The 24,510-nt window shown below is 42.9% G+C and overlaps 1 protein-coding gene across 5 annotated transcripts in view; it reads left to right on the top strand.

The window, feature by feature from the left end:
- Positions 1-24,510, top strand: part of RGS6 (regulator of G protein signaling 6) — a 220,093-nt gene that overhangs the window by 121,125 nt on the left and 74,458 nt on the right. For all 5 annotated transcript variants that reach the window (XR_013982160.1, XR_013982161.1, XM_080993140.1 and 2 more), the window contains exon 3: positions 9,367-9,466. Coding sequence is in view for 3 of the 5 variants with exons in the window: in XM_080993140.1 (XP_080849266.1) it covers positions 9,367-9,466 (100 nt within the window). In the remaining 2 variants the exon portion in view is untranslated. The remainder of the gene's footprint in view (positions 1-9,366; positions 9,467-24,510) is intronic.

The raw sequence follows: 24,510 nt of genomic DNA, 5'->3' as shown, positions 1-24,510 counted from the left end.
CCCATGCACTGGAAGGCAAATATAATAGAATCATAGAATACAATTCTATAATTCTATGTTATTTGCCTTCCAATGCATAGAGAGTGGCATGGTTGGAAGGGCTCCCCCAGGGTCATTTAGTCCAGCCTGGCCCATATGGGAATTGAACCTGTGACTTTGGCATTATTAGCACCAGACTCTATAACCAACTGAGCCAGTTTCTACAGTGGCAAATCTGCTGTACTCTCATAGGTCCTTTGGAAACTTTAAAACAGGGATGGGAACCTGTCACCAGCCAGTTGTTGTCTGAAATAAAATTAAAATGATAAATAAAAAAATAAAAAATAAAAATATGCATCTCCTTCCCAGACCACTGGCTGGGGCTGATGGGAGCTGGAGGGCAGGAAGTTCCCACCCACAATTTCAGAAACTGATTGTGCAGGATCCTATCCTTGGGTGACTCTCTGGGTTGGTTTAGGCTGAGGAGGACCCTGCCCTCTGAGGCCAAAAGGCAGTCTCCTTTGTCCTTCTGGAAGAGGCAGGGCTGTCCCTCCATCCCCAGCCGACCTCCCGCCTCATGTCTGTGTTGTAGACGCAGTCAGTGCTCCTGTGATTCAAAGAGAGGCTGGGGGAGAGTAAAGACCTTTAAATTTTGTAAATTGACAGAGAAAGAACGGTGGGTGAAGAAATTCCCCCATCCCAGTTTGGCACACAGGGAGGTGTTTCAGAGAGAGATCCAGACTGCAGCTACACCCACTCCGTCTCTCATTGGCAACAGCTCCAGAAGCAACGGGGGGCTGAGGTTAGCTAGTTGTGGAGCCTCCTGCAATTCTGGTCATGTGAACAATTTGAATATGGCTAGTATGTGAAGGGAATGCGTGAACAAAAAACCTTCATATACATTAACTGTGCCTCCATATGGCATTAAATTTACAGGTTGGCTTAGAAGTATCTCAAGCCCCCAAAGTTTTGAGACAATGCATTGCTATTCTTTCACTTATTTAAGGTGATGTATACTACCTTCCATATAAACAGATGACAGCTTGTTTCACAGCAAGAAATGGCAGTAAAATACAATTGCAGTATTGTCTTTGCAAGTGTAAATTGCCAACAACAGTAACTCAAAGACCCATGATTAAAACAAAAGCTTTTTTTCAAATTCACCACAAACAATTCAGGCACCCTGAATCAGCATACTTGAAAATATAGCTTCCTTCTTCTTTCTTAGTATACAGAAAAAGGCAGTGTGATGCTGCTGCCTTGGCCCCATTGGACTTGTCTTGGCCCTCTTAGGAAGAAATAACCTCAAGGAACTGGCCTGAAGAGTTGCCATTGTGACTGGTTGAAGTTTTGGCTGGTGGGTAAAGAAGTTGCCTCTCAGCCCTTCATTCAAGCTGCAGCTCCTGCTGCTATGGCAACATCCTTGCGTAAAGGGCCGAGAGGCAGGAATAGGGCAGACGAGAACTCTGTTCACCTTTTGGCCTGCCAACCAAGCCACCCACCTGTGCCCTGGTCACACCTGTCTCCCCCTCAGCTCCATTCAGTTTAAATATTTCAGCTTCACTTTCCACCATGTGATTGTAAGCCCTTCAGAAAACCTGAGAGGAAACGGGCACCGCCTTTGCTTATTGAACCCTCAGCTTCACTTTGTGTTGGTAAACAGACTCTCTCTTATGCCTTTGGGCCAAAGCTTCACTCCTTTTACATCTGCCTTTTGCCAATTTTCAGACTTAATTTTGGCCATGGTAGATTGCAGTGCATAGCATTAAATGATGCATGAAATGACCTGTCACACTGCATTATGTGGTGCAGAAAAGCACACAAAAAGGGGAGGGGGAGAAAATAGTGTGAGGGGGGAGAGAAGAGAGTATTAATGGTGCACTTGCTATTCACTGGAAAAATCTATTCGCGCGGAGTGGCTTTGTTAATCTGTATGAATTTAGCAACAGCAACATAAAAGGAAGGAATGATTGGTACAGGTTTCCTCCACTAACTCGTTGCTGTAACTGGTAGCTATGATACTGTGCTTTTTTCCCCATGTGTCATTTGTTACAAATGCAGCCCTGCCAAACTTAGAGCTTCATGCTGGGGAAGTGATGGGAGCTAATACAAAACCTAATTGGAGTTTTCTTGTAGCGAGGGTAACGCTGTAATTTATTAGATTTCTAACCTGCCCTTCCCCCAAAGGCTTGGGGTGGGTAACAATATAAAACTAAAATCTGTATAAATAAAGCCCAGTCGTTATAAAAAAACACTATCTCGAGTTTAATGTAATAATAACAGTACTTCAGATTTCACCAGTCTCCATCTCCCAAGAAATGGGCAGAACTTGTTCGTAAAAATTGCCCACTTTTGTAGGAAGGGAAACATGTAACTCAAGGGTGGGGAATTTGTGGCGCTCTAGATATTCAGAGAATCATAGAGTTGGGGAGGACCACAAGGGTCATCCCCCTGCAATGCAGGAATCTTGCCACTGTGGGGCTCGAACCCATGACCTCATAAGTCTTCCAACTGAGCTATCCCAGCTACTGGATTACAATTGGCCATGCTGGCTGGGGCTGAGGGAAGTTGCAGTCCAATAACCTGAGAAGGGCCACCAACTGCCCACCCCTGCACTAAGTGGCCCAGGTTTGGTTTTCAATGCAGTGCTGAAAGTAGATAAGAAATTTCAGAGGCTCAGGTGGTCTCAGTGGCTAGGACTGTCTTTTTCCAGTTATGACTGGTTCGCCAGCTGCAGCCACTTTTGGACAGAAGTGACTTGGCTACTGTGGTGTCGTGGTTAAGAGTGGTAGACTCGTAATCTGGGGAACCGGGTTCGCGTCTCCGCTCCTCCACATGCAGCTGCTGGGTGACCTTGGGCCAGACACACTTCTCTGAAGTCTCTCAGCCCCACTCACCTCACAGAGTGTTTGTTGTGGGGGAGGAGGGGAAAGGAGACTGTTAGCCGCTTTGAGACTCCTTAAGGGGAGTGAAAGGCGGGGTATCAAGTCCAAACTCTTCTTTTTCTTCTTCTTGTACTCCATGCACTGGTAAATTCCAGATGGGATCATTGTAATGCACTCGATGTGGGACTACCCTTGAAATTTCTATTGGTCCAAAGTGCAGCCACCAGATTCCTGGCCGAGGTTCCATTTAGATTGCATATAACCCCTCTTTTTAAAAAGCTGCATTGGTTCCCGGTTTGTTTTGGGCCTTAATTCAAGTTGCTCATGTTAGTGTTTAGAGCCCCCAACAACTAAGACCTCCCCCCCCCCAAAAAAATTGAAAGACCATCTCCTTCCCGACAGGCCTTCTTGGATCTGCAAATTTCATACAATTCTGATGAAAGGGAAAAGGCTACAGCTTTTTTTTTTCTTTTTTAAATGTCCCTATATCAAATTTGGACCCTGAGCTGAGTTGAACAGACTTCAAAGCTTTTTGGATTTTATTGGGCTGTTTTCCAAAGTGCTGAATTGGCACCCGAACTGAATCCTGTAGTTGGTGTGCACCCCAGTACATTATATCCATATGTTACCCATCAGCTCCCATATAGATACACCCCCCATGTAGAAATTATGTCATGTCGTTATATTATGTCGTTGATTTCAGTCTGTTTCAGTCCAGGCACGTTGATTTAAGATTACAGATTGGGCTGGTAGGCTGCCATTCATAACCCACTCACTCTACAGCGACTCATTAATGCCTTGGCTGCTGTTGCAAAAGGGCATCCCTTTAATATTATACAGTATCTTCATATCCTTTGTGGGCGAATGAAAAGAAATGTGGATAAAGAGTCGAGGGCAGGTGGTTTGTGCACTTCCCACAGCTCTGCCCCCATTTCTGTTGCATGCTATTGTTTCAGTCATTGTTACATGAACTGTCAAAACACAAAGACTTGCCTATCTTTATGTTATGTTAAGATATTGAAGTATTACACCAGAAAGCTGCGCCTGTTTCCAAGGCAACAAGTGCAAATAAATGTTGCTTTTACAGAGAAGCTGTGGATTTCCCTTCAGCCCATGATGAGTTTAGCAAAGCAAAACTATCACTCTCTCACACACACCTTTTGCAGTTTGCAAAACCCAGTGGTGTTTCCCCTTTGGGTACTCCTCTGTGTAGCTTCATCATTTGCATTTAAAATCTTCCCTGTGTCTTATCCTGCATTTGAATGGGAGAAGAAATTTCTAGGTCACTGTTAAAATATAATTACTACGGGTAAAAAAAGAAAAGAACCTAAATTTAGTTGTTAAAATAAGTCCAGAAGGGTAGCCATTTCAGTCAGTTGTAGCAAAAGCAACACAAAAAATGTATTGTGGTACCATAAGGACCATTGGTACCATAAAGTGGTACCATTAGTACAGTGTAAACTTTTATGGACTTAGAATTCACTTCATCAGATATATTATATGTTGCACCGTATATACCTGCCAATGCAGGATAATGTTCCATGCAACTGATGAGGTCAGATCTCGTCTAGGAAATCTGTAATAAATGTCTTGGTCTTTAAGGCACCACAAGACTTTTTGCTTCTTAAAATGAAAATGCTGTTAGCTTGTGAGAAAAAAAAATGCAGGGGTGTTATCACCTGCCATGATGACCTTTATAATCTCAGAAGAGAGCTCAGTGGCATCAAACATAGAATATAGAGAGAGCCACCCATCTATGGATGGGTTTGCCTTTGCTGCCCCTGTCTTTCTCACACGCATGCACACACGTGCGCACACACATGTTCTCACAAGTGTAACACTGTCCGAACCTATTCAGAGCCTAAATCTAGAAGCAATGATTATTTATTAACAGATTCCAGCTCCAGAGTACAGCATCCTCCTAGATGCCCCCAGTACAAGCACATATCGTGAGAAAGAACTGCTTTGACTCATCAGACGCCTCTGTCTATACCAGCCTGCATTCATGCTTTTCGTGAAGCATGAGCATAATCTGAATCCCACTGGACAAAAGTCTTATTCAATAAAGCTTCAAAAATAAGGGAAAGCATGAAGACCAGAACTCCCACAGGTGAAGCTATGTTAGTCTGTGCTAAAACAACAACAAAAACTTTTAGTATCTAAAAAGCTAACTATTTTTAAAATGTTGTAAGTCTTAATCGATGAGAGTCTCCACTTCATCAGATGCATGAAGTGTTATCCTCAGTTGGCAGGTATACAAACACATGGGAAGGGAATGTAAAATATGGGTTTAAATAGTAATGAAATACAAATATTCAGAGGGAATTCATTTGGAGCATATGCAAAAAAAAAGGGGGGGGGAGGAGTGACCATTCACTGATCATACAGCAATAATTGGTGACAATGTGTCTTGTCCACATTGCTAAATGAATTAAAACCTGTTGTGTTGAATTCATTCTGAGGTCACATCCAGGCTTGCAACGCGACCACATACCTGCCAAGACCAGCAGCAAGGGAACAAGCCCCATAGTAATCTTATTGCTGCTGGTCCTCAAGCTCAGCCAAGACAATCTAATTTTATAGTGCATGATAAATATTATTGTTGGCATCCATCTGTTTTGGGAGACAATGGAAGAGTGTGTCTTTGTGGGTAAAGTAAAACCGTTGGAGAATTACAGCGCCTGTAATGGCTGTAGAGACCAACAGGGGAGAGATATGTTGCAGTTGGGGCGGATGAAAGTGTCCGGTTGTTCTGCTGCTGAGGCAGCATGGCATTTCTTGTCTCTGTGTTCCTCCCAGGGGTCATTCCTCTGGTCACTGCTATGGATATGCAACCCAACTGTCACCAGGTACTGCGGTCATCTGCAAGGGATTCCCACACAGCAGGGTTGCTGCTGCCAGCTTTCATGTATCATTTGCAGACAGCTTTGTAATGCAGAGTTGCTCTGCCAACAGGCCCAGTGCCTGAAGCTAGCTCCCTGTCCTTGGGGATCCTGCTGTCTTTCATTCTGTGGACATGACCAAACCTCCGTAGATGTTGCTGAGACAGCAGTGTGAACGTGTTAGGAATGTGGGCTTGGAAGAGCACATCTTTGAGACTCTGTCCTGCCATGTGATGCCCAAAATCTTCCTGATGCAATGCATGTGTGTGGAGGTAATGCTCCACTTGTGCTGAGGCACACCTCGCACCTGGCATGCAACAGTGTGCCAAGGAGCCTTGCGCCCATGCTCCCTGAACTTCTGCCTCTTGGCTAGAAAACAGGGGTTTCCCCCGACCGTTTGTCCTCTCACAGATTTGGTTACTGGACATAATGCTTGGCTGGAGCATGACCGGGGACGCAGATGTAATCAAGTATCGGGGAACATTTTAGGGAAACACCTGCTGACACGTGTATTTGATAATGCTGGAAATGTGCTTAGATGGAAATACATCATGTTCAGAGTGGTTTCACTACTGTTTCCAATTGTTGACTACTGCTAATAAAAGGAGCCTCTGCAGAACTAGCCGGCAGCCTGCTTGGAGTATGCTTGCCAGCTTGCTCCTGCACAGCTCACCTACGTCCAACCTCCTGTCATCCTCATTATTCCTACAATGTGGAAGGTGTTGAAGCATTGCTCCTGGTGGTTGTAAGGTGCCTATGACTCACTTCCATAAAGCAGTGTGTTCAACCTGCAGGCCTGGCAGACCTTCATCTTGGTGTTGGTCATTAACAGCACATTCTCCCATACCCTTTTTGAGAGGTGAGCCATTGCCATAACTGCCTTGCCAATACACTTTCCCAGTGCAGCGTTGATGGAGAAGTTGCTGGTTATGGTGGAATCCAGGTAGACAAAACCACCTACCACTTCAAGTGTGTTGCCACCAATGCTGATGCGTGGAGTGCTGCTGACATCCCAACTCAGGATGTTGGTCTTCATCAGGCTGGTGATAAGGCCAAACTCCCTGTAGGCTTGGGCAAAACACCTGATGATTCTTTGTAGAGATTCCTTGGAGTGTGCTGTCAAGGTTGTGCCATCTGTAGACAACACCTCTTGGATAAGGACACACTGCACATTTTTCTTGGTGTGGAGATATGCCAGGTCGACCGGACCCCAGTGATAAATATGTGCAGTAATTTTAAAACATGGCCACCTGCTTGTAAGATCAGGGTGTACATGGAACGCAGCATGAGACTAACATCTGTGTCAAGTGCAAGAGCACAGCAGAAATGAGTGTAGGGAGGAGCACAGGAGAACACCTCTACCATCTAGTGATGGCAGTTGTATAAGCTCAAATATTCTTAGACAGAGTCTTCTACCTTTGCTTCCATTTGAAGTGTTTTTTCTAGTTTGATTAAAGTCTTTCTAAAAGTCAGTTGAGGATAAAGTGCGTGTATGCATGCATATTCTCCTCTGGTGGCATGTCTGAGGCCATTTACAAGCATTAGTGAATTAAGTTCTACCTTACTTCCTACCTAGTGAATTACCATATTTTTTTGCTCTATAAGACTCACTTTTTCCCTCCTAAAAAGTAAGGGGAAATGTGTGTGCGTCTTATGGAGTGAATACAGGCTGCACAGCTATCCCAGAAGCCAGAACAGCAAGAGGGATCGCTGCTTTCGCTGCACAGTGATCCCTTTTGCTGTTCTGGCTTCTGGGATTCAGAATATTTTTTTCTTGTTTTCCTCCTCCAAAAACTAGGTGTGTCTTGTGGTCTGGTGCATCTTATAGAGCGAAAAATATGGCATTCATCTGTTATACAGATGGTAAAGACACCTTTGGATAAACAAATCTTTATAGTAAGTCAAGAAGCACTGGGGATAGATCTCATACCTTCTGAAAGTTCATTTAGCATCATTTCATTGGTAGCAAATACTTTTCCATGATAGCTTTCACATTGTCACATTTGTCAGCACTTCTGGTTTTCTTACCTTCACACCTTGAGCCATTGCAGGTAGATCTTTGGCATCACTGAACTTCAGAGCAAACATAACAGGTTTCAATTGAGACAGTTCCTACATTTAAAGGCTGAGTCAAACGTTAAGTAATATTGTGATGCAAATGCTGTATATCACTACATCTCTATCATCTATCTATCTATCTATCTATCTATCTATATCATCTATGTATTTCCTGCCCTTCCTCCTGAAGGAGCTCAGGGCAGCAAACACATCCACAATAATAATGAAAAGCATTCTAAAACAGTTAACACCTTCCAAAACAGGTTCAAGTTAAAAACGTTCTAAAAATAGTTACAGTTAAAAGCCTACTTTGTACATATATGCAACTTCCACAGTAACAGTAAAAGTTCATTGCATGCTAAAAAGCACCACAGATATCACTAGCAATAATTCTCATGTATGTGATTATGTGTAAATACAAAAAGACAGCAGTGGGCTAATCAGTTATGTAACTTTATAAGATGCAAGCTGAAGTTGCTGACAGTAATAAGGCTGGCGCATGATGTACTGTGTAGCTTTGAAATAATGAGTCATCATCACCCACATGTCTCCAGAGACATTATTTGGAGCAGAGCAATGACACTGGTTTCAATTATAAGCTTACTAGAAGGCAGTGGTAAAATGTAATTATGGGGCGCTGAAGTCATTAGACTGAAGACTGTGGATGGAAACTCCCAGCAAAGCAGAGAATTGGGTTTTTCCAATTAGAAACTTTAGTGTTTTAGGAATTTCCACTCCCCCTTCTTTCAATAGTCCAGAGCATTTTGTTGGGATACATCTGTCTTGAGAGACAATGGAGTACTCCTCTGGGATTGAAGTCAAACCGCTGCATTTGCAGCCCCAAATTGACCTCCCCAAGGCACAAGCTTGGGTAGTGTATATGGGAGGTCCTGAGCTGCCCAGACAACAAGAACCCTCTCTCGGCCTCGCTGATGTGGCCCAGTTCTATGGATGGACTTCAGCAGCAGCATACATATGATCCCCTCCTTCACATTTTTTCAGGACATGCTGACACTATTTTTCTGTTCTGGTTTGTATTTAGATAACATTTTTGTGTTATGAAACATGTGTCTGCTTCTATAAATTTAATGTCAGTATTTTTAATGTTCATGTTTTAGGCATTTTTATTTTAAGCCACCTGATGGTGATGATGGTGATGGTGATGATAAAAATAACAATGCACTTCTTTGTAATTCACAATTCTGCATTTGATTCAACAGAACTTAATTTGGTAAAATACTTCCTTATTTCTGGCATGCATCATATTTGTTTTCAACTATCTTGATTTACTTGCTTTTATGTTATCAAGATAATGCCATTTCTAAAGACTGGTCATTCATTCTTCTTTTTCTCCATCCTTTTGGCAACCAAACTTAGCTTCAGCCGGTGCTATTCCTTCAGCTCTTCTCTTCTCCGCCTGCTCCCTTTGAGCATGGTTCCTTGTAACACCTGCGATGTTGGTGAAGTGTTCCTAGAACCGTTAAATATGTTGCTGCAGTCTAAATCTCTATAGTCAGTCACGTGGTTTGCAAGAATAATATTCATTGTCTCTTCCTTTCCAGATTGAAGATGTCATTACAAGAATGCAAGATGACAAAACAGGTGGTGTGCCCATCCGAACAGTCAAGAGCTTTCTGTCAAAAATCCCCAGTGTTGTCACAGGTATGTATGCTGTTCAAATTGTAACACATTGCCATTCAGTTTGTTTCAAATCATAATAGTAGGAAGAAATAGGAAGTCAGAGCACTGGACCATCTTAACTCAGTACTATCCATGATAAGGGTGGCTGATTTGTAGCCCTACCCATGTGGTTCGACTACAATTCCCATCATCCCTGACCATTGGCCATGCCAGGAGCTGGAGTGCATCAACATCTGGAAGGACAGAGCTTAACTACACTGACTGGCAGTGGCTCTCTAGGGTTGCAGACAGGAGTCTTCTTCAACCTGGAGATGCCAAGGATTGGTGTGTAAATTGAAGCTCCCTCATGGCAACCCAGGTGCTGGATTTTGCTGTCCAGCCATGCAGGCAACCTAAGAGACACGTGTGTTCTTCTCAGTACTACTATGATAATGAAGATTTTCAGTTCTCCTGGGACTTTCAAGCTCATCTGCAATCCCCAAATACTAAGTGCATAATGTAGGCCAGGGTCAACCAAAGTGGATATTAGTCCCAAGCAGCATGGCCAATGGCCAAGGATTATTGGAGGATTATATGTTCAACAACATCTGGAGGGCACTTGTTGACTATCATTGATGTAGCTATGTATACAGAGTATGAGGGCATGAAATTCATGTTGACAAACTTTGTATCTGAATGTCCTTTGGTTAAAAAAAGCAAGTGATGCATCTCTTTTGAGAATGTATCCCATCAGCTCAAGTGAGAAAGACACAAGTCAAGATGACTTAATGTATATTTAGCTAAGAAAAGGGATAGCTTATCTTCTTGTTTAATATTCATGGGCTTTATTTAAGCATTGGAGCTAACCATCACTGTTCCTTAGGAGGACAAGGAAGGAAAAAGAAGACAATCATTTCTAAGCTGATTATACTTATCCTTATGCAGGATCAGGCTTCCTGAAAACGGGTCTTTTGCATTCCTAGGAATAGCTGCAGTAAGGATTTTCTTGGCATTAAAAATGCTATCACAACCTGTTTGTTCTATAGGGTCAAGATAATTCCCGACAGCACAGCTGATATGCTGCACTGCACTTTGTACCGGCGAAACTGTGATTCTTCCCCATATATTGTTGGGTGGGAATTTTAGACTTTGGGCTTAAGGGTCTTAAAAGGGCTTTTCTCCAACTTTAGACGTGTATTGTGTACTACTAGTCCACTTACTTCGAAATTTGATAAGCCAACCCTTGTGCATTTGGGGGGGCCCTCCTCCTCATTCTACTGAGACATTTACCTCAAAGTCCTATCTGAGTAAGTCGCTGCTGAGCCCATAGGTTGACACTGTGGTTGCTGTGTGGAAAGCAGTGTCACTGGCACCTATTGTCTACATTATGAGGTGACCAACAAACATAAATAATAACTACTATGTGAGTTAGGCTGCTGTCAAAGACTTAAAAGCAGGACTTCTAAAAAAAATTGGTAGCCCTACTTGACGTTCCTCGTTTGTAAATCCCATCATCTCTGACCATGGGCAATGGTGGCTGGGTCTGATAAGAAGTGGAGTCCAACACCACCTGGAAGGTCACAGATGGACCACCTTTGGTTGGCAGTAGAGAAGAGCGGTCCATGTAGCTAAGGGAAGGATTTGTGAAGGAGAGATCAATAGAATCCTGCCATTTACCATCTTGCTGTCTTTGCCCTGACCTTCACTTAAGCAAACAGTATGCTTTCTTTCTAGAATCTAACCCCAGCCTATTACATCTCCTTCAAATAAAATGTATGTAGAGGAGCTGCTGTGCCCATGAGTCAAAACATGACTGCGATGGTGGTGACTTAATGAGTTCCTATATATAGTGGCAGAAAGGAAATGAGAAAGCAGACCGTGGTATCTCATCCAAGATCAATTGTAATAGCTCAAGATGCTCATGTAACCCCTTAGAATGTGTAATCTTAAAATTCATGGGACTTCCTTTCTCAACAGCACACTCCGGTGTAGAAGTAAACACGATGAATATTTATGTATACTTTCCCTAAATGCTTTCTGTACTTCACATAAATTGTCTCACTAGCAGGCCAAAATGATTGTTTCGGAATATGGCTAAGGGGCTGAGACTGAATGATTGCAGCTTGCTTAAGGCCAATCAGTGGCCTGTTGGCTTTGGGGCTGATATCCAGCTCATTAAATAATGGTGTCTGTACTTGGAACCGGTGGTCTAATTGCTGCCTACAAAGCAGGATTTGAAATCAGATTAGACCAAGATTTCCAAGTGAAAGTGGAAGCTGGCTGCATGAAGGGAGGGCCAGGGAGGGAGCACAGCTCAGTCTCATAGCCATAGTTCAGGGTGTACCAGCCTGAGATTGTTACATCTCAACCAAGCCAGTGAGTTCATGGCTGGATGGAGATTTGAACCAAGTCTATCCCCCCCCTTTTTATTGTTAAGTAACAAATACTACATAAAAATGAACATAAAAGCAAAGACCAGAGAGGTAGAAGCCGGAGGTTTACTAGCATCATCTAGCAGTAATCCTAAGTCCTGTATTAATATCTGTACATTGCAGTTATGAATTGTCCAGAAGGGATGATAGGTGAACTTGGGATGCAGAAGCAAGCTTGCTTCTCCCCCCCGCCAGCCCCACAAGTTCGGGGGATAGCGGGGTGGCGGAGCGTCGCCACCCCGTTATTCCCCGACCTGATCTGGAGGCTGGCGGGGGGGAGAAGCAAGCTTGCTTCTCCTCCCCGCCAGCCCCACAAGCTCGGGGGATAGCGGGGCAAGCAATTGCCCCACGGAGGCTAGAGAGGCTGTCCCTGAAGGCAGAAGAGAGAGACGGAGTGCTCCGTCTCCCTCTTCTAGCTTGGGGATGGCTGCGCAAACCTGGGGGGGAAATAAAAAAATTTTCCTTGATTTCCCCCCCAAAAAACTAGGTGCGTCCTATAGGGCGAAAAATACGGTATCTGGACAGAACTGTGTAATTAAAGCAGCAGCAAGAGTGATGTTTGGATCCCTTTCGGAGCTCGAAGTATGGGTACCCCCAACAAAATTTTAAAAATTTGGCTGTATAATTTGGAACTAATGTGATTTGGAATTAATGTGATTTGATTGGCCTGTTAATAAAAATTATTTAAAAAAAGAAAAAGAAAGGATGTTTCCAGCACTTGGGGGGGACAAAAAAAAATAGAGTACTCAAATATTGATGAAAAGGCTGTGGGTGCCAATAAAAAATGGCTGCTATGGACCACAAAGAAAGAGGTGCTGGTACTTTGTACCAGTGAGTACTATCACACACAAAAAGCACTGGATGCTTCTGTATGTCAGATCAACATTTTAATTTTAATTTTTAATGCTGCATACTCCCTTTTCACCTGCTTCTCAGTTGGAAGATTGTGTTGGTCATTGTCATATTCATTTATACTGATCCTTCAGACTTCCCCCCATTAGAGATTTCTTTTATCTTCCCCTGTACTTTCAGGTCTCTGAGGTCTGCACACCAAAAGCTGAGGATGACTATGACACCTAGAAGAGATCAGACATAGCATACAGTGAATTAAAAATTCAGCATTTCCATTGTTCCATGGCAGTAGTGGGCTGTGATACAATTTAAGAAGTCACTACCTCAGCTTTTAAAACATTAAGAGGGAAGGGTAGTGTTTCATTTCTGAGTTTATGATTCCCTCTCAGTCAGAGGGAGGAAAGGAGAACCAAAAACAGAAGACGTGGATTGGGGGGAATGGGGAAATAGAAACTACCATTTTGATCCTTCAGGCAAACAAAGATAACCAGTTAGTTCTTGACTCTGCCAGATTATCCCCAATATTTAGAGAAGAAATAAAATGTAGAATAAAGACCTGTGTGTCAGCTTTAGTCAGGTAGCAATTAATAATATTTTACTCTCAAATCAAAATACCAATTCCCATTGGCAATAATGCTCAAGTTCTCCAGATATATTGCTGTCAGCATAGGAAACATACGTATTAAAAGGAAACTCAGAACTTTTAAAGGAGGATCTCTCTGGATTGTTTTACATGGTAGGTAGGAAAACCAAGCCCTTTGCCTATTTGCATATGTTAATTATTACCCTTTATTTAAAAAATGTCAGCTAAGTGAGCGTAACAGAACATGTGAGTGGCTTGATCAAGATGTCCACAGAAATGGAGGGCAGGCTTAGTGCACTGATGTGACGATGTGGAGGGTGGACAAGAAGTATGGTCCACTCCTGCTTCAAACCAACATTGCCATATGTAAGAGTAATAATAATTTTATCATGTATACCCCACCCATCTGGCTGGGTTGCCTCAACCACTTTGGGTGGGGCTTGAATGCATGGATGTGGTTCAAGCTGTGTGAAGGCTAAGGGACAGAGGTAGGGAAACATACAGCACGATGTCATCAAGGCATAGGATATGTTTTGGTAGGTTTTTCAGGGGAGAGGAGAACATAATCAGGATATGCCTTTGTGTATACCAGCAGCCAACTAGTCATTGCTTAGTATTCAGGCTGAGTTTAACTTCAGCCAGGTGGGGAAAAACCAAATGCTTTCACTTAAAATGTCTTTTAATGCCAGACACTGTAAAGTCAGAGAAGCTGGAAATAAACTGGCTCTATCTGATGCAACAGAAAGCCCACTGCCATTGCTGTTTGCTGCCTAAGAACAAATGATTATAGTGCTTTGGGGCATGAACCACATATAGTTGTGCTGTGTGTACAGTGGTGCCCCGCAAGACAAATGCCTCGCAAGACGAAAAACTCGCTAGACGAAAGAGTTTTCCGTTTTTTGAGTCGTTCCGCAAGACGAATTTCCCTATGGGCTTGCTTTGCAAGACGAAACGTCTTGCGAGTTCTTGCGAGTTTGTTTCCTTTTTCTTAAAGCCGCTAAGCCGTTAATAGCCACTAAGCCGTTAATAGCTGCTAAGCCGCTAAGCCGCTAATAGCTGCTAAGCCGCTAATAGCCGTGCTTCGCAAGACGAAAAAACCGCAAGATGAAGAGACTCGCGGAACGGATTAATTTTGTCTTGCGAGGCACCACTGTACTGTGATTATGCAACAATCTGATTTGGAACACAGAAACTCCCTTCTTACTGTTAATGCCTTAAGATGGGTGTATTTCCTGATCCTAATTCTCCCCTGGTGACCCTGCTGAACTGTGGTGCATCTCTCATAAAATGTTCATCTAATTGGCTCCCATGTGACAAAGCTGGTGTCAAACCACTGTAATTCCAGCTGTGTGTCCTGCGGGTACTAGTTCCTCAAGGATAAGGGTTTACAGCAAGGGCTGTTGAAAAATGAATCTTCTAATGGTCTTAGAAACCGTAGGCTTTCAAGCTGGGTATTAAACAAACAAGCTATGTCACAGATGCAGAAACATCTTTAGCAAATTGAATATGTCTAAGCAAAAAAAGGGGGGAAAACCAATTTAAGCATTTCCTAAAACATTTCAGTGTCTTTCAAAACAACTCCAAATATTTGCATTTCAGCTGGAAGGAAGTTTTGTGCTTTTTATAGAAGCTCTGCTGCAGCTGTGTTGAGATGGACTTTCTAGGTGGCATGGTTTGATAGTGGGTGTTTTAATATTTGTGTGTGTGTGTGTGTGCGCGCGCGCACACACACACACACACACACTGTGTTTCTCTAGTATGTTATACAATGAGAGGTGGTAGAAGCATCTATGATGAGGCTAAGCAATGGCTTCAAACCAGTCTTCAACCCACTCTGACTGGAACGGCCTCCTTGATCTGAATAGGACTTCAAGAATAAATAACTGAAAAATTACAGTTTCACCAACACATTCTCCCTCCCGTGTCAGAGGTAGTATGCCTCTGAATACTAGTAGAAGAGAATTGCAGGTGGGGAGAGACCTGTTGTGATGCTCAGGTGATGATTTGGGGCTTTCCTGGGCATTTGTTTGGTCAATGTGAGAGTGTTAGACTAGAAGAGCCTCCGGCCTGATCCAGCATGCTGTTCTTATGTACTTACGTTCTTATTCAGTGTAAAGTCTAGGCAGTATAAAATCTAGATTGAAAAGGCTTCTGGAGAGCATATAAAGCTGGCTTCCTCAAACTCGGCCTTCCAGATATTTTGAGACTACAGTTCCCATTATCCCTGACCACTGGTCCTGCTAGCTGGGGATCATGGGAGTTGTAGGCCAAAAACATCTGGAGGGCCGAGGTTGAGGAAGCCTGATATAAAGGGATGTGTGCTTATTCTTTAGCCCAGTTGCGCTGAGCAGCTTTCCTGAGCAGGTTCAAGCAAGTTCAGGGATTGCATAGCTTCCTTGCTCTCAAGACTTTCCCAAGGAATTTCTCTGACTTGAATTCTGTGGATTAGCTGCGGAACTGCACAGTTCCCCAGAGCCTTTAAAATCAGCCTTTGTGGGGGTGGGGGTAGTTTGCAGAGTGCTGTCTGAGTTGTGATTAATGTCCAGGACAAAAAACAAACCAAAAAACCCACCCGGAGAAATACATTTGACCATGCTGCTGTCAAAGGAGGTTCATCTGGACTTCTCTTTGATGGCATTTCAGAAACTGGTGAAAACAGCAATATGAAACACAGTATAACATTACAGTTAAAAACCTATCTGTCACATAACCCCTGACCTATTCAGAAGGCCTGTTCAAAGTCCTGGAGAGTGAGAACGGCCACTGGCTGATGGTGAAAAATAGGCAAAGTAGGCACCAGCCAACATTCAGTGGCTGGGATGGGTTGGGGAGTGGCATTGCTAAGAAGGCTTTCTAGCAGGTCGCAGGCCTCCTGACATCAATTGATGTTGGTAGAAGTAGCCAACTGCAGCACCCAGGCAGGGCAATATAGGGAGAGCAACTTTATTTTTCCTATTTATTTCAATGGATGATAATTGAATTTAAATCTTAAAATTTAAGATTGGTGGTTGTTTTAATTGGCTCCAATTGATTTTTTTTAAATTACATCTTAAAATACTGCATCATTTATTCAAACAATTAGACTAAATTCCATATATGATACTTGCTTGTCTGTGCTTTCTGTTTCTTCGTGTGCATATTTGTCGATAGAGGCACAAGCTGCATCCAGACTGAGCCACTCTCTTGTGTTAGGAGCACAAGTTAGCTGAAGTTCCAATCACAGCAAACAGACAGCGCTTATCAGCTATGCGTTTCACACTACAATATATCCCTCCTGACATCAGTAAAGGCTTCTGTTTCAGGGTCCAAAAGTTCTTTCTCCCTCAGTCCTGGAATCAAATGGAGGAGACTCTCATCAAAAGACAGAAGTCTGGGACTCTTGACCTTGAACAGGGACTCGGGTTTTTAAGGAGGAAGCTCTTAGTCCATTGAGCCATCTTCCTGTTTTCTTTCCCCCCTCAATTAAGGGAAAGGTTATACCTGCTCTTTAGCCATGACACTTGGGAGACCTGCAGTGTCCAATTAGGGTGAGCAAGGAGAAGGAATTCCTGACTCCTCCTCTCTTCCACATCCAGTGACTTCTTCCTATTTTGCCCAGCTACCTGGCAGCAATTTCAGTATAGAGGAGTTTTATTGGGTCATATATCCTTAGCATCTCCTCAGAAATCCTACATGGAAATTCATGTCCAAGTTATTCATCGAAATTCATTTTCATTTCTACCTATTTTATCTGTTACAATATCTGGCTGGCTGTCGTTTCTTTTTATACATGCTTGGTTAGGACTGCCATTTCAGGAGAGTGGAAACTCCTTTCCTTTAATTGCACACACACACAGACACACATATTTTTCAGGCCTCAGTCTCATTACTGCTTGGGAAGACCTACTGCAGGCATGGGGAGCTTCTGACCCATAAGCCCCCCCCCCCCACTGCCCTCCGCAGATACACTCATACAACATCCTTTGCAGGGCAGGTAAAGCCACGACTGCAAAGAAGCATGTGGGCATCTTAAAGTCTGCGTCTAATTCCTCCTCTGTAAGTGGGGCTTGCATTTGGTGCCCTTTAAGTCCCACTGTGATTCGTGTTAGTTGGGTACACCTGGCCACAAGCAGAGTTTGCAGTGCCAGATGCAAGTGCAACTTCTGAACACCTGAGTGGAGCAACTCCATGAAAAAGAACACTTGTCCATTGCAGCCCGGCTGAAATTCAAACTGGTTTGTAAACGGAAAACGCTTCAATCAAACCACACAGGCAGAGGAGCATTTTTCTTTTGTAGACTGGCTTTTATTCAAGGAAGACACTTCATCTGACATCATAGTGATGTCATCTGACACCATGGTGATGTCATCTGACAGGTGGATGGCCTGGCCCACATATCAAGATGGGCCCCACAGGGTGGGATTAGCATTTGGCCCACCCGTTAGATTCACATACTCCTGTCCTACTGGCTTGCCATACTAAGCTATAAACAGGCCTGTGCACTGCTGTAACTGGGACAGCAAAAAAATCAAAATGAAATTTAAAAGCTAGAAGATTATTCTTTAAAAAAAAACAAAACCACTCTCTAATATTTTTGTTACTGATCATTTCTTTCTATCTACTGAATACTAATGAAGCAATTAGGCCCCATCAGAAGTGTGACTGTTTTCACTGGAGCAATGAATGAATTTTAACTGAGCGTATACGTACATAACATTTATACATGGCTTTCAGAAACCCCTTATTGAAAAGTCTATTACCATCAAATTATTGGGTTTTGAACAAAATTATATTTCTCTCCAAATTACTACAGCTACTGATCAAATAGAGCAGATTAAAGCTGTTTCTTAAGTGGCACTTAAATCCATTTGTGTAGTTCAAGTGGGACCCAAACAATCTCACACACGCACAGAATAAACCAGTTTTGCTAATACATGGGTCTTCTTTCCTTTCCCCATGTAATATAAGTATGGCAGTCTCTGTGCCCCCTAAATGAAATAGGCAATGGTACTAATCATGTCGGTGAGATCTCTCCACCCAACCACCCCTCACTGAAGACACTGCTTTTGGCTTTGGCTGTTGGGATGGCACCCCACAGCATGGGGGGCTTGAAGCTCACAGTGAATTTAGCAAAACAACTGAACTGACCCAAAGACTCATCTCTGTCATTCTTCCCAAGATCTAGGATGGCCACTTAAAAGGTAAAGGGACCCCTGACCATTAGGTCCAGTCACGGATGACTCGGGTTGGCGCTCATCTCGTTTTATTGGCCGAGGGAGCCGGCGTACAGCTCCCTCATGTGGCGTCAGGTGGCCAGCATGACTAAGATGCTTCTGGCGAACCAGAGCAGCACACAGAAACGCCATTTACCTTCCCGCTGGAGTGGTAGCTATTTATCTACTTGCACTTCGCTCTTTTGAACTGCTAGGTTGGCAGGAGCAGGGACCAAACAATGGGAGCTCAACCCATTGCGGGGATTCGAACCGCCGACCTTCTGATCGGCAAGCCCTAGGCTCTGTGGTTTAACCCACAGAGTAAGTGGATGACCACTTATGCGTCACCAAAAAAGAAGAGTCAATGCATTGCTACAAAGGACACTAGTTTGCCAAAAGTTTTCATAGCTTCATGTACATGTAGAGTTGTATATAATTTGAGCAGAAATACATATCATCATATGTGAAAAAGACGTTGAACAACAGGCCAATGTGTCTGCTAGATCTGTTGTCCATGAATTAATGGTTTTTGGACCACATCAAAGCCATTTCTAGTTTCCCTTCTTAAGCTCTTTTTCTTTAAAACAGGCTTGGGCTGGAAAGGCCTTCAAGCCAGTGTTCAAAACTCCCATTGTTCTAGGGGCATTTTGTGACAGGGAATTTAGCGTGAGCAGTTTCTGAGCTCTGGGCACAGTATTGAGCCTAAGATTTCAAATTAAAACTGCAGAGTAGAAGCAAAGGAGGACCTTTTTTCTGCCTCCCCACTTCCAGCTGCTCTCTGAAGACTCAAGAAGGGACCCTCATAAGAATATTGGGGGGCAGGCAGGGGAAGGACTAGACCAAGTGAAAAATGAACATAATATTTTAGCTGCAGTTTATTCATATTCAGCTTTGTATTCTTGTTATAAAAAAGCATGCCTAGACATTCCATTGCTGCACCCATAACCTAGGATTAAGGTGCCATTTAGCTCCCAGCTTTCATGTCTCAGCTTCAAGCAGAGGGCCCATTCAAACAATGGACTGTCCTTTTACCATCCTTCTGACAGTAAGCTGCCCTTTGTAAAGTAGGACACATAGAAACCCCCCTACCAAGATCCTACAGCAGGGGTAAGGAACAACATCCGGTCCGCAGGCTGGATCCTGAGCTCCTGTACTCCCTACAGGGCATTTTGAACTCAAATTAAGATCCTTGCCAAAAGCAGAGACTGACTGCACTAGGGAGTTCATGGTCAGGAACGCCATAGCTCAGCTGATCCCAACAGGGCTTGTGGATACTGGCAGCTGATTGGCACTGACAGGAAGCCCCATTTGCCAAGGAACAAGCAGGAGTGCGCTTTAATAGCTCCTTTGCAGCTGCATCTTTACTTGCCCCATACCTGATGTCACAAATGGTGTGATTGGGGGCAAACAGGCCTTGTGGGCCAAAACCTAATTTGGTTGATAGGTGGCTCCCCATTGCCCTCCTACAGTGATACTGCATTAATGGCCAATTAGTTCAACATAAAAACTGGTACCGTTCTATTTGTCATGATCAGTGCTTTAAAAAAAATGTTTAGGGGTTCTCTCATTTTGACTCAAGACAATCACCATTTTATAGTTCAAATCAGGAAAAATAAATACAGTAAATGGACAAAGATTCACCAAATGTTTAGGGGTATGCGTACCCCCAGAAAAAAAGCACTGGTCATGATGGTTCTGTCCTCTTCTGTGTTTATTTGTAGTTATTTCCTTCCAGTCTTTACGTGCCTCATTACTGGGCGCTTGTTGAGCATGCATTACTGGGCCATTGTTGAGCATGCAGTGATTTCTAATTTACAGAACTTCTGGGTTTAAAATTTGCTCCAGATCTGCAACACAACTAGAACTAACCAATGCTGCCTTGGTAGTGAAGATCCAAGTAAGAACTGTGTACCAATTCCTTTGTGTGTGAATATATGCAGCATGGCATCAGATAATGTGAAGCACTGGCAGAAAACAATATTAACATCTCCATTGTGCCCTAGCTGTTCAAATAATTTATGTATGCTGGACTCTGATGTCTCTCTGTACAGAGAAGGTTGTCCATAAATAAGCCATATAGAGAAAGAACAGAACACACTTTGATTAAGAATTGTGGCTGTGATGTAGAGTAAGGAGACAAACCTTTGAGTCTTACCAGTGATCTATATGAGCTAAGTCCTTAAAGAGAAAGGGAGATTCCTCTTGAGATTTTCTGCTATTTGATCTTCCTTCAATTGTGAAGCAGTTACAATTACTATAGCCTGTTTCTGGAGGTCGGGGGAAGAAAAGGGGGGCAGTTCATCTTGTGCATGGAACGGTGCGGAAGGCATTGTGATCACTTAATGATGTCCCAAGGGAACCACATTCCCAGCGGAGGCCCTTGCAATCTCAAGGTACACTGTACAGCCACTGTAGGTGGAAATCTGCTTTGGCAAAGCTTTGCCATTTCCCTAACACTTTTCCTCCCAGGATATTCTTTCGATACTTCAGTTTAGCATGCATGGCTTTGTGACCATTTGAAATGAGGATTTACCACCTCTGCGTTGCAAAGCGCAGATAGCTTTCAAATTAGCTTTGTGAGCGTGTGTTTACCGAAAGTGCACACATGTATGGTGATTTGCAATGTAAAGGGTTTTATCAGCACAAGCTTGTGATGGATGTGTGATTGATGTGTTGCTAAACTGTAAGTGAGATATGTACGTCAACACATAGGCATATTTGCAAAACCTTCCTACTGTGCTATCATGTCTTTGGATAAGAAACATGGAGAGCATAAATGAACGGGGTGGGTGTGCTCAGGAATACATGGCAGTGGTTGAGAGCAGCCCTTGTCAACCTGGTGCCCTCTAGGCTGGAAAACATTGGTGGGCTGATAGATAAAGGCTGCTGTAGAGGCACAGAATCTCAAGGAGGAGAATATTCAATGGCTTCTAACAATGGCCTAGAGTAGTGTTCCTATACAGAATATGTAAACATAACCTGATCCTTAGATGTGCAGATGAGGCTGTCAAATGAGAAATGACCAATTTTCTTACTGTGGTTTCTCTAGCTACCTACCTGTCTGTCTGTCTGTCTGTCTGTCTGTCTATCTATCTATCTATCTATCTATCCATATCCAATCACTTTGAGAGGGGCAGCTTTCCTGCTAGGCATCTCAGATAAAAACTAAGGAAATTTGGAACAGCAATCTATAAAACCACATTTTTTTAAATAAAAAAAAACACCTTGGCAATAAAATTAATAGATGGCAATACCCCCAAATTCATTAACTTAAAACAGCAGTCAGCCCAGTAAAACCACCAAATCACAGACATAATGTAAGATAAAATAGAACCAAAATTATAGCAGCCGGGCTAATTCTTAAATCATGGGAAGGCAGCAGTGAATAGGTAAGGTTTCTGCCTCTTCTTAAAGTCCTGAATTGACGGAGCCTATGGAATTGCAAGTCCACAATCTCCATCCTCCAAAAAGCCCCCTCGCTTCTGCCTGTCGACCTATTTGCTCTCACAGGGGGGTCACAAGTAGGCCGATACGGTGAGGGCAGCCCTTCAGGAAATCAAGTAATTTATATGGATCTCAATAATTTTGTCTGCGCAGGCAAACACATAAACTGTCTATTCTGCCAGTCACATCATTTCTATACCACATCTGCCTACAGCATCTTGTGATCAGTGTATTTATGGTTCCCCCACCCTTCTGCCCACAAAAAGAGTGGAGACTTTTTTTTAGTTTAGTTTATTAAATTTATAAGTTGCTTCCCACAACAGACAGTTTTGAAGTGATTTTCAAAAACAGAATGCAGTGATACAGAAAAAACAACAGCCAAGCATAACCAGAGTAAAAACATCCAGTCATTGCTTCTGCCCAAATTCCTGGGGAAACAAAATGTCTTTTTGTGGTGCCAAAAAAGTGAGGTAGGCCTCTCTGAGGACAGCATTCCATGGACAGGGAGCTACTACAGAAATGGCCCTGTTCTCTTTTTTTGCTAACATCCGGACCCCCCTCAGAGGTAGCACATAAATAAGAGTCTCACCTGGTGATCTCAGGGTCTTCTTCTTTGGTGATCACTCGTAGCCTCGTTAGATTGTCTTCCATGAACACGGTCTTAACAGTGAGTCCGTAAGTGACTGTGGACGCCAATTCTGGATACACACGTCTTTCCACCGTGGGTACATAGGTTTCTGGGCAGGAGTCCACCTTGATCAAGGTGAGGGTTTGCAAAACATGCCTTCCTCTTAGCAAATTTCTCCATTTCGTCTTAAGTTTGAGCATCTTCAGAGTCCATGACACCTTTGATAAAGGCTGCTCTCCAATTGGAGCATTCACAGGCCAGTGTTTCCCAATTGTCAGTGTTTATAGTACAGTGGTGCCCCGCAAGACGAATGCCTCGCAAGACGGAAAACTCGCTAGACGAAAGAGTTTTCCATTTTGGAGGTGCTTCGCAAAACGAATCTGCTATGGGCTTGCTTTGCAAGACGAAAATGTCTTGCGAGTTCCTGCGTTGTTTTTTTTCCCTTCCCCCCTCTTTTTCTAAGTCGCTAAGCCGCTTATCTGCTTATCCGATAAGCTGATAAGCTGCTAAAAGCCGCTAAAAGCCGCTAATAGCGCTAATCCGCTAATCCGTCAATGGGCTTGCTTCGCAAGACGAAAAAACCGCTAGACGAAGAGACTCCCAGAACGGATTCTTTTCGTCTTGCGAGGCACCACTGTACATTTTAAAAGATTTTCCTTGAGAGAGTCTTCAAACCTCATATGTTGACCATCAGCATTACGCTGAAAGGCAGCCCTTTAGGTCATAGGGATCCTGAGCTGCATAAGACTTCAAAGGTTGAAACCAGCACTTCAGGTTTTGAGAGGCCCACACTCCTGGCTGTTTCATCTGCTGAACCAGATCAGTGCCAATATTATCACAAGTTATTTCTGTACCGTTGCACTCAAAAACACTATATACAATGCTAATTATTATTACAGAATAGGAACAGGAAATAAACAAGGAAAGAGCAGGCTGCATGAACTCCCCTTCCTCAAATGTCTTCTTTCACTAGATCTGATAATTTCATTGTTCATAATAATATTCTAGGAATACTTCCATTGAGACACACAACTGTTTAAAACTAGCAAACAAATAAAAGACCTGCCTTGCTTATTTTATGTTCTCATGCCTATGATGGCCTATGAATGAGCCTGAACTTTTGGCCTTTGCAACAAAACATCCGGTGGTTGTTTCTTCCCACTGCAGACAGATTTCTCCTAGCAGTAGCAGACTACTGTAAATGCACATTAGATCAGTTTTCGTGTAAATTCTGTTTACGCTGAAAGGGCAAGCAGCATGTTGAAGTGTTAATGACTGCTAATTCAAAATCAATGTGTCCACAGATGCCGGCAATCCACCTTAGCTAACACACACAGTATGTAGTACATTTTTAAATAAATAAATAAAATAATGGAAAGTTTTAGAATCAGTGGGACTTTGGCTTTCTATTTTGTGTACAAGTCCACCATCTGGTGGCCAAGTTGCATAACTGTTTCTGGAATGGTGCTTTGCTGATGACATTTTTCTGCAGAGTCAAGACCTTATTGTGTGTGTGTTTAGCAGAAGGGAAGTTTGAGAAATTCAGCCTTTGTGAATTACTATACAGACTCATCAAGTCTGCACCTCCTGGACTAAGGTGCAGGTTGGGAATGAAGTTATTAGAATGCAGTTTGGAATGTTGGTTATTCTTAGTATTCCACACTTTGAATTTTGTGATGCTATTCTGCACTAAAACTGTAGGAAAATGCATTTAGAAATCTGTAATTTAATAAATAATAATTTTGGAAAAATATATTCAAAAGTATCTATTTGACACCAATTATCATGCAAATTTTTTTTTTTAAATGCCAGTTAATGTGGAAACAGAATGGAACAGATTTATGAATGAAGGCATGTGAAAGTGAAATGAACTGGAAGCAGACTAGTGTATAGTGTGAAATATATATATAAAATTGTCCACAAAAGCTTATACCAAGAACAAAGTTAGTTGGTCT

The sequence above is a fragment of the Podarcis pityusensis genome (assembly GCF_964106645.2).
Source record: "Podarcis pityusensis genome assembly, chromosome: 1".
In the NCBI taxonomy this organism is placed as follows: Eukaryota; Metazoa; Chordata; class Lepidosauria; order Squamata; family Lacertidae; genus Podarcis; species Podarcis pityusensis.
This window is presented reverse-complemented; position numbering and strand designations above follow the sequence as displayed.